This window comes from Talpa occidentalis, unplaced genomic scaffold (genome assembly GCF_014898055.3).
Source record: "Talpa occidentalis isolate TD23 unplaced genomic scaffold, MPIMG_talOcc4v2.1 talOcc4.9, whole genome shotgun sequence".
NCBI classification, from domain to species: Eukaryota; Metazoa; Chordata; class Mammalia; order Eulipotyphla; family Talpidae; genus Talpa; species Talpa occidentalis.
Window position 1 is genome coordinate 60,032,319 of NW_023605305.1, and position 10,235 is coordinate 60,042,553.

General features: G+C 41.1%; 2 protein-coding genes across 3 annotated transcripts in view; both read right to left on the reverse strand.

Annotated features, from left to right (window-relative positions):
- Window positions 1-3,275, reverse strand: part of PATJ (PATJ crumbs cell polarity complex component) — a 274,406-nt gene extending 271,131 nt beyond the window's left edge. The window contains exon 1 of the mRNA XM_037500637.2: window positions 3,196-3,275. The gene's annotated coding sequence lies outside the window, so the exon portion shown is untranslated. The remainder of the gene's footprint in view (window positions 1-3,195) is intronic.
- A 661-nt stretch (window positions 3,276-3,936) lies between these two features.
- LOC119235289 (40S ribosomal protein S4, X isoform-like) lies at window positions 3,937-10,202 on the reverse strand. 2 transcript variants are annotated; one of them, XM_054690959.1, is made up of 2 exons: window positions 8,720-8,899; window positions 3,937-7,346 (listed from the first exon to the last, which is right to left on the reverse strand). In XM_054690959.1, the coding sequence occupies exon 2, from the start codon at window positions 7,337-7,339 to the stop codon at window positions 6,548-6,550; it is 792 nt and encodes a 263-aa protein (XP_054546934.1). In that variant the 5' UTR covers window positions 7,340-7,346; window positions 8,720-8,899; the 3' UTR covers window positions 3,937-6,547. The 2 variants fall into 2 exon arrangements, with proteins under 2 accessions (XP_054546934.1, XP_037354421.1); XM_037498524.2 differs by lacking the exon at window positions 8,720-8,899 and adding an exon at window positions 9,980-10,202 and having other exon boundaries at window positions 3,938-7,346.
- Window positions 10,203-10,235: the final 33 nt, after the last annotated feature.

Consider the following 10,235-nt stretch of genomic DNA (forward strand, 5'->3'; position numbering starts at 1 on the left):
TAAATACTTTATTAGGGGTGGCTACTGAAACAACCTATTCCTGGAATTGTGGAGACATAGAATTCCAGAATGATCCTGCTATTTTAGGACACTATGCCATGAACAGCCTTTAAATCCACTTGAAGCCAACATTTGGACTATGTTGAAATCAAAGCTGAAATACAATATATAAAACTCAGAATCAGAACTTAAAATTGAGGTAGCTCTTCAGAATAATTTAATTGGTTAAATACTAATTTCTCATTGATCTATTCAAAGTTAAGCAATGCATATTAATAGACTGCCTATAACTTGGCCTCTGTGCATGAACAAAGTTCAACTGTTTGTTATTATGCTTTTGTATTGCTGTTGGTAGCAGTTTTCTCCAATGGTAGACAGCAACACAAATCCAATTTTGATGCACTTGCATCTCTAGTCTTACAGCCAAGACCCAAGAAAAAGGGAAAAGATCCAGGCATTCATACTTTTCACTAATGATTATCTTCCATTTCAAATATTCGTTGAATTCTCCTTCTACTGCAGACTGTAGGCTCTTCTCTCCAGAAATATGGTCAGAATATTTTGGCATGCTTATGATTTTCAAAGCAACTCTAAAAATTTGTGAAATAGGCCAAAGTTCCTACCAATGTTTACCATCCTAATTCCGCTTGTTTTTTTCCCCAAAACCACTTCACCTCTCACTAAATCACAGAACTACTTTTTTTGTGGTGCCACTACACACAAAACAAGTTCATTCTGCATAACATCTTATTTATCTTCTTAATGTACTGTCATATCTATTTTGTAGATGTAGACAATTTTCTATAATTTCAAAAAAGGGAAAATATATTTTACTAACTTTTTTCAACCACAAGGCAGCTTCACGAATGCATGCAATCAATATTAATGAATTAAAATCTGAAATGCTTAACACACAGTCAGTATTTATAATATTTTTGTTTGGCCGGTTAACTCAACAATATTTATTTTTTACTTAAATTTATCTGGATATTTATTTTTCAGCAATTTGTTTTAGCTCACTTTACATTTTAGAGATGTGTTCTTGATATGCACAACTCTTCTTCATTCATTGTCACTGATAGTTTTCTGCTTTGGGAATACATGATTCATTCACCTAATCTCCTGCAGATGAACATTTAGATTTTTGTTATTAGTCAATAACACAAAAACAGGATTAGAACTAATTATCTATCACAATTATCAGTTTTTCCAGTTGACTCAACAACCAATTCTGAAAATACTGAGATAAGAAAACCAAGAATAAAATATTCTTAAAATACAGGAAATCTATAGCCTATGATTTTTGAGAACTGGAGGGTTTACTCCTGGTACCAGCTCTGTCTGTGTTCTTGAGGTCAATTGTTTATATCTCCCTACCTCAGTTTCCACATTTATAAAATAGTTAATAAATATATTAAAGTGGAATAGGTCTGTTTGTCAAAAAAAAAAAAATCACTAACAAGGTAAGCAGAGTCTTAACAAATTAAACCCCATTTTCGTTTCCCCAAGCTAATGTATTTTTGTTAAACTTTAACAAGGCAAGTAAATTCAAACTGCTTGGCTGTTTGAGGATAATTATTAAATGTTTTTAAGTGTAATGCAATTACAATGATTATTGAATGCTGAACCAGTGTCTCATAAGTTTATAAAAGTAAGCTCACTATGGTAAATATGCAAACACTAACTGAAAAATAATAGATCTTATTGTTATTAGCAAAGGAAGGTGAAAAGGTTTGCTTTTAGTTTGTCTTGTGAAAATTCTCTCCAACTTTTCTAAAATGAATGTATATAGGCTTTATAGTTACAAAAAAGTAATAAATCTGTGACTTGAATTTATTCAGCTATTTTTCTTTAAACAGAGATGAGGGCTTAAGACAACTTCTATCCATCTTTAAGCAAAACTATTGTTCTGATGCCAAGCTCATCTTCTGTGACTGTTAGTAGGATCTCAATTAGCAAGGGCAAATCGCTTCAGAACTGTTTATAAATCTTAAAAAGTAACTACCAGATCCAATAATAAATTTTCTAATTATTTAAAAATTGTAATAATCCTTATAAAGATCGTCAGGGGCCTAGAAAGCTCATTTTAGCTAAAGTCAAGAATTCACCTTTTTCTGATGCTGCAAAGTAAACCGATTTGTTTTTTATGCTCAATCCTCCCTAGCCTTCTTTTAAAAAACACGTGTGCAAATGAACTGGCGAGGCTTAATGTGGAATGTGGTATCATCACCCTAGGTTTAACTGAGATTTCTTTTTCTTATAGTCTCCAGACTTCTTCATTAGGACACGCTTGGGGTTTCTTGTAAATGTTGAGACTTGTTTGCTGCACACCTACCAATGGCCAGACTCTAAAACGTATCCTACCTAAAGAAGGCCGTGAAAGGCTCGCCTCAACGGAGGAGCCAAACCAGTAAACAACGAATTAGAACCCAAAGTTTTTGGAGCCATCTCTGGCGATAAGACAAAACGCAAAGTGAACACTGCGGGGAGGGGGGTAGCTTGGGAGTGGGGTAGCTTGGGAGTGGGGGATGTTCATTCAGTTCACTAGGTGTGCGGGGAGGACTCGGGCGCCCTGGAGCGGGTGGAGATCTGGAAATGCTTTCCTGAGCTTTACTTAAAAGAGGAATCCAGCAATTTAGCCAAAGGGCAACTTCCACCTGGTCCACCACATCTATAAAGTGAGACTAGAAGGCCTGAGCGCCAGCCTGGGAACTCGGTAAAAGGACCACCAGGCTCCGAGATGAGGCCGGGTTCAAGCCTAACCCTCAGCGGAGGTCAGGCGACCACCTGTTCACTGCTTCCACCGTCGCGGTTGAGAAAAGACTCCGCCCAGCTCTGGGGGCGAAAGGCCAGCACCGACCCGGGTGCAAAATCCGATCCGTGTCACTCACGGAACAGAAGTGGGCCGAGATTTGAGCACCAGCAAGGCCCTGCGGGGGCGGAGCGGCTCCGCGGCCTCCGGCGAGCCCTGCACCGACGAGCGGGGCCACGGCGGGGTCACCCAGACCCCGGGCAGCCCAGCGCTGGCGACGCCCTCCGCCTCCGGTGCCCACCTCCTCCCAGCCGGCGGGCGGAGAACGCGCCCGGGCTGGGAAGACAGACTCCGCTCGCAGGGGGAGCTGCCCGGAGCGGGCCTCGGGGCACCGATCCCCACTAGCGCAGCGCGCGCACGCACAGCCGGGACCCCCGATTTACCTGGTACGGTGGTGGCGCGGGTGGGAGCCCGGAGCCGGCGGGCGGGCTCGGCGTCGGCCCTCCCTCACCTGGGCGGAAGTGAGAGGCCCCGGGTGACCGCGCCTCACCTGGCCCTCCCCTCGCACCGACCCTCCCCGGCCGGGGCGGGGCGCCGCGGTGGCGCGGGTGGGGCGGGTCGGGCAGCCTGGGCCTCGCGAGGCCGCCTCTAAGAGGGCGGGCGGGAGTGGTGGGCTTCTCTAATTTCTGCAGGTGAAGTTTGACGGAGCAAGGGATGGTTCAAGGGCCTGGGACAGGTCTAGGGGGCGAATGTGCGAGTGAAGCGCCAAATAGTGGGGACAGCTGACTTTACACGGGGAAGTCAGGCTGGACAGGTGTTGGTTGGTGGGAGGGCTGGGCGGAGAGCTAGGCCTAAGATCAAGGAAATTGAAGCAGGAAATTGATGAAAGGATTTGCTCAAATCTCCTTAACCCCATTCTTTTTCCTGTCATCCCTCCCTTGTAGTTGCCAGATCCACTGACCCAACATAAAATTCTAAGGTTAACTGGGGGGGGGGGGGGGGGGGTTCTTTTCTCATGTAGTTGAAGAGAAAAAAACTAATTTAGCAGTATTTGCTAGCCCTATGCCTGGCACTACCTGGCACTACGTTATCACATTTACTCTTAAGGACTCATGAAGAAACTGCACCTGACAGGTTAAATGAAAATTTGGGACTCAGTCTTTCGACTCCTAAGCCTAATGTTGACTTCAATATACGTTTTACCATTTCTCATCTTGATGTCGTTAACTTTGAGAAAAATGGGTGTACAACTCAATGGCATTTCACACTTTATTTTGATATTAGATGTTTACTAATTCTGTGCATGTATTAACAATAATCAATCTTCAGGTATCTTTTTCATTGAACAGATGCAATATTCATTTAGCACTGTGACTGTCTTTGTAAAATGGAATACTTGTCCTCAAAAGATGTCCTAGATACAAAACAACTGCTTATGTAATGAAGACATTTGTTGTAAGATCATGTACTTTGGCACTTGCTTCTTTTAAAGGAAGTGTCACTTGTTGGGCTTGGTAAAAAGACAATTATCAGCATAGCCCCTGCTTTTTGGGAACAAAGAAATTATTGAGGGAAATAAACATTGTTACCAAATAGAATGAACCACAGCCTCAGAAAATACTCCCTCTGCCCAGTGAAATCACATTAGGACTTAAACAGATGTTAATAGGTGTTTGGGGTTTAGGAAAAATGGAGAAGGAAATACTTCCCCCGTCAGGGACCATCATCTCAAAGCATTACCTTGTAAACATTGGGTTTCTTCTAACACTTACTGATGGTTATGAACATATTCCCCCTTTTCCAAAAAATGACTGAATTGACCACTAAACAAAGCAAACTTCCTTTCCAAGACCCTCTAGTCTCCTTCTTGCTAGCTCTTCAACTTTAGCTCCCATTTCACTTCTCCAGGAACTTATTCTGGCCTAACAGGTCTGCTCTGTGTCCTTAGAATCACACCAAGGCTTTTCTGTTGGTTACTAACCCCTTTCCCATGTCTGGAATGTTCTGCAAACCCTACCCTTCCTCTAACGCTATACCCAAGTGTTTACTTCTTTGGGCTGCCTCTCTAACCACTCCATCAAATATTTATCTCCATCACATTTAATTTTATCCACATTTTGTATTGTTAATTTCATGTTAGCATACTTTTGACTCAAGCAGTAATTTTTTAATTATTCAATATATATTTTAAGACACTTAACTCTGAGAATTCACCTGAGAATGCTAAAAACTTATTCATAAAATGTTGGACAAAATTTTTAATACATATTTGACATCAAAGAGCTGAGCTTGAACCTTGATTCCACCATTTCCTAAATTTGTGACTTTTACAGGTTACCTAACCCTTCTAATTCTCATTAGTGAAATTATGTTAACAATGCTTACCTTTATAAGGTAGTTTTGAAAATCAAGTGGAGGCATCTAGGTATTACAAACATCTGGGCACACAAGAAAGTACTCAAAAAAATGAAGCAGCACATAAATAGGAATGAGCATGGCATACTATGACAGCAGGAGTCAGTCAATAGTGGAAACAAAGTGAAGCCAGGGTAGATGGGGGAGGACCTGAAAATATTACAGAACCTCAGGTAATGAATTTTTCCTTCATCTCTAAAAAATTAAACAACTTTTTAACATTTTTAAATAAAATTTTTATTATTTTTTAACATCTAATACGAGTTTTTATTCTTTACAACTTTTTACAGCACTTTGAAAGTATCAGCAAAATTTAAAGGAAGGTAGGCTTCCCCTATAACCCTGACCCCACACATGCAGTCTCCTCTTTTATTAACATTCCTCCACAAGAGTAGTCTGTTACAGTTGACAAAAGTACACTAACATATCATAATCACCCAAAGCTCAAAGCTGGCATAACTCTTGTATAGGGTTTGCACAAAGGTGTAATAACACGCATCCCTTTAGTATCAGGGTACTTCTACTGTCCAAAAAATCCCATGCTGTTCATACCCACCCTTCACCCCAACTCCTAGTAACCAATGAGCTATTTAGTCTTCATAGTTTTGCTTTTTCCAGAATGTCACAGTTGAGTCACAGTTGAAAACATACAGGGTGTGGCCTTTTCACACTGACTTCTTTTACTGAGTAATAAGCATTTAGGGTTCCTTCATGTTCTTTCACGGCTTGATAGCGCATTTCTTTTAGTGCTGAATAATATTCCACTGCCTGGATTTATGGGTTTATTTATCAATTCTCCTACCGAAGGATATCTTCGTTGCTTCCAAGAACTGGCAATTCGGCTAAAAACCTGTATGTGGTTTTTTTATGTAGACATAAATTTTCAATTCCTTTGATATGAAAGGAATTTGAATTAACATTTTAAATGTTTGTTTTCTTAATGAAAGATTAATATGGAAGTAGTTTGAAAAGTGGATTGGCAATGTTTTGTAAAAAGGTGTAGAATCAAAAAAGAGGAGGTCACCATAGCAAGGAAGTGATTTTTCACCCTGAAAAAAATGAACACTTAAAGATATCAGCTGTTTACTGATTAAAGGATTAAAAAACAAGGAAACAGAAAAGCAAAGATGATTTTTGTTTTGAATCTGATAAAAGGAATAGTGACAGTGAAACTAAGAAGCCATTTTTAAATTGAGAACAGAACGACTATAGTCAGTTTTGGAGCCCCTTTTCACATCAAGATGAAGTATGCATGGCATAGAGCAAAGGTCTTATTTAAGGGATGAGTCAAATTTAATTTTTTTTTTTAAAAATCATGTTGTATTATCTTTATTTAAGCATCAAGACCCTTCTATCCAACTATGCCACCTAGAAAGCATCTCACCCACTGCTCTGCTTGGCTGCCAATCTCTTATCTCTCTCTTCAGCAATGGTGAGGCGGATACCTTTTCCTCGGGGAAGAGAAATCCATGGCTTGTTGCCTTTGCCAATAACAAAAATGTTGGAAAGACGGGTTGCAAAGCTGTTACCATTAGCATCTTTCACATGGACTACATCAAAAGAACCAGGGTGTCTCTCTCTATTGGTGATCACGCCAATTCTTCCCAGGTTAGCACCTCCGGTTACCATGCACAGGTTACCAGTGTCGAACTTGATGAAATCTGTAATCTTGCCAGTTTCCAAATCAATCTGAATGGTGTCATTCACCTTGATGAGCGGATCAGGATAGCGGATGGTACGCGCATCATGGGTGACCAGATGAGGAATTCCTTTGGTGCCCACGATTATCTTTCTCACTTTACACAACTTGTACTTGGCTTCCTCGGGTGTAATGCGATGAACAGCAAAGCGACCCTTGGTATCATAGATTAGTCGGAAATTCTCTCCAGTCTTGTCAATGCTGATGACATCCATAAAGCCAGCAGGGTAGGTTATATCAGTGCGGACCTTACCATCAATCTTAATGAACCGCTGCATGCATATCTTCTTCACCTCATCTCCTGTTAGAGCATACTTGAGCCTGTTCCTCAGGAAAATGATGAGAGGGAGACATTCTCTCAGCTTGTGGGGACCAGTGGATGGTCGAGGAGCAAATACCCCGGTCAGCTTATCCAGCATCCAATGCTTTGGAGCTGCAACTCGCTTCAGATGCTTCTTGGGACCACGAGCCATGGCTGGGCTAGGCACAGAAAAGAGTCAAAGTTAATTTAGTTGGATAGTAGTCAGTTAAAAAGCACCACAGGGAAGATACAATCAGAAATACTTGAGACAACAGCATAAAGAATTTCAAATATGCAGGAAAGTATAATAAAGATCTACCAAAGCCTTGACATCATGAATTTATCACAGGGGAAAGGAATGCTCACTGCAGTCAAATGAAAAAGAAATTTTGGGAGAGTAACTATCTTTTATCTCTTAATATTTCTGTTCTCTACATGGGAACAGGAGTTAGGCTGGTTTGTCCAGTAAGTTGTGCTATGGGCAAAAACTGTTAACGTTCATTAGGTATATGTCAGAATCTTGGCAATAAAAAGATCCCAACGCATAGAGAGAGCTCTTGTATCCCAGAGGACGCTTCTATTCATGCTCCACTGGTAATCTTTCCTAATGTTTCCACACAGCAGTTTTCATCTTGGGCTGCGCTACTCATATCCTTTACTTTGTACAGAATGTCTATAAAATTCTATAAAATTTTCACAATATATTAGGCTTTGAAAACGTGGTGAGGTGGTAAGATTTCAGAACACTTTTACTAAAATTAGCCAATGCAGAATCTTCTGCTTAGAGACTATGCTGGTAAAGTAACATATTTTACTAAACCACGAGAAAAGAGATTATAGGGCAATAAAGTGAATCTTTACATCATCAGTTCAAGAGTCAAAAATTTATGCTTTCTTTACTGTCACTGGGAGACTTTTTTGTTCTTTTCAGTTCACACATTGCTGGAGAAAATAAAGATATACCATTAGAAGCATAAGAACATTTTTGTAATGGATCAATCAATAAAGCGTAACCATTTTCAAACAATTAATTGTTCAAAACCTATATGGAAAATGACAAACATAAAAATCAGCAATATTCTTGCAGTAAGCAAAAAAAAAATTGTCTTAATTTCAAAAAACTCAAGCTAGAAAGTTGCTTCCCTTCACCTGATTTTCTTTACCCTGTATTTCAAAAATCAAGCAAGAGCACTGTGTGCCAGTGCTAGTCAAATTGCAAAGTCACTGTCTTATTATCAAATATTTATAAGAGTAGTTTGGTCCTAATACCTGAATCTTATCTCTACCCCTTTCTTAAATTTCATCTCAGAGAGAGACTCAGGGATGGTGTTGAGCTGTGTACTACAGACATTATTGGTATTTTTAAAAACGTAAAAATTAATGGCTAATTTTCTAATCTGCACATTTTTAGGTGGTCATGTGTCCTATGAAGACACAACAACGATGATGCAGGTTGACCTGGATTTTCAATTACGCTAATGCTAGTGACAAAAATATTGCATTGCCCTGCACTGTTTGTAGGAAACATCTTAATCAAAACACTTGTGTTTACCTAGTTTGGACTTCTGTTAACAATTAAGTCATATTTAAACTGTCTTTTCCCACAACAAACGTTAACTGCTTAATTGTGGGCTCTTGTTTCTTCATTGTTTTAGTCTCCAGGGTCTCTCTCACCTAATGCCGGGCACATAACAAATATGCATTAAGTATTTTTATAAATAGAACAACAGTAAAGAACGAGGAAGAAAAGCAGGGTGGGAAAGTAGGAGAAAAGAAAACACGAAAAAAGAGAACTCTATTTAAAACAGAAAAATTTAAAAATTGAACTAATTTTCAAATTTCCTATACTTAAACCAGTAGTCACAAATATTTTAAATAAAAAACTGCTTTAAAAAATTGAAAGTGTACAACATTTCTAGTAATTATTATCAGTACATTATTAATAATTTACTAATTATTACTGCACGTCGTTTCACTTCCTCCATCCCAAAATACTTCTCATCAAACACAATGCCAGTGTTCCCAGAGTATGCACCCTGGAGGAGGGATAAGATCATCCTAGGGAATTTGTTAGAATTACAGTGTCGGCTCTACACGTCACGCCACCAGAAATCACCCTTGCACGTTTTAGCAAAACCTCCACGTGACTGATGCTCCCTAAAGTTTGAGAAGGACTCCATAATGCAATTCTTCAAAGTCTGGGCAGTTTAGATGAAGCAGCAGCAAATTAAAAATATTGTTACGTTAGAGGAGAAAAATTAAAAATTAAAAATTAAGACTTGTAACCAAAAAAAAAAGGGTGGGTTTGGGGTGGGGGATGGCTCACGGGTGTCTGCACCCGAGGGGAGAAATCAAATACTGTGCAAAAATGAACAACGCTGTAAGAAACTAAATGCAGTAAAACTCTCAAGCGGATCACACTTGGCGAAAGCACACATTCCGCTCAGGATAAAATCTCCTCACTACACAACTTTCAGAACCAGCTCAGAGGGACGGGGAGACAGAAACTTCCACGTCCCCAGCAGCGTGGCCGGGAGCTCGGCTCCCGCGGTGCAGGCCCCGGCGCAGGCCTTTCCCTCCTCGAACCACCCACTGTCAAAAATCAAGGCCTAGCTTTGCGCGCGCGTCCTTCAGCTCCAGCGGGAGCCATCCTCCTTCTCCCGGTACCAGGGGAGACATTTTGTCATCAGTAAAAGCACATTCTGGAACCGCGCAACCCCCGCTGCTCCCCCGCCGCGGCCACCAGGTGACCAAGACCAACGTGCTTCCCGGCGTCTTTGGGCCGGACGTAAAGTGTAAACCCAAATCCTACCAGTACTGACGGAGACTGTTTGTAACGCGTCTATCGAGGCGCCGCGAGCTGCCGGAGCGCTACCACACGGGAGACACGCTGAGGCGTTAGGTCGCGAGCGAGGCGAAGGCGGGCGGCTTCTCTCTTCCGGTTAGCGAAGAGGAAGCAAAGCTTTCCCAGTCGACTCCAGCGGCCCGCGAACCGGGGAACCGGCCTCCAGCAACGCGCGGCCCCTTTAAGAGCCGGCTCCCTCCGCTTGTCTCCCGCCCACGCTTAG

What these genes read in the sequence shown, in the direction of transcription:
- LOC119235289 (XM_054690959.1), bottom strand. Translation starts at nt 7,339, where the DNA reads ATGGCTCGTGGTCCCAAGAAGCATCTGAAGCGAGTTGCAGCTCCAAAG.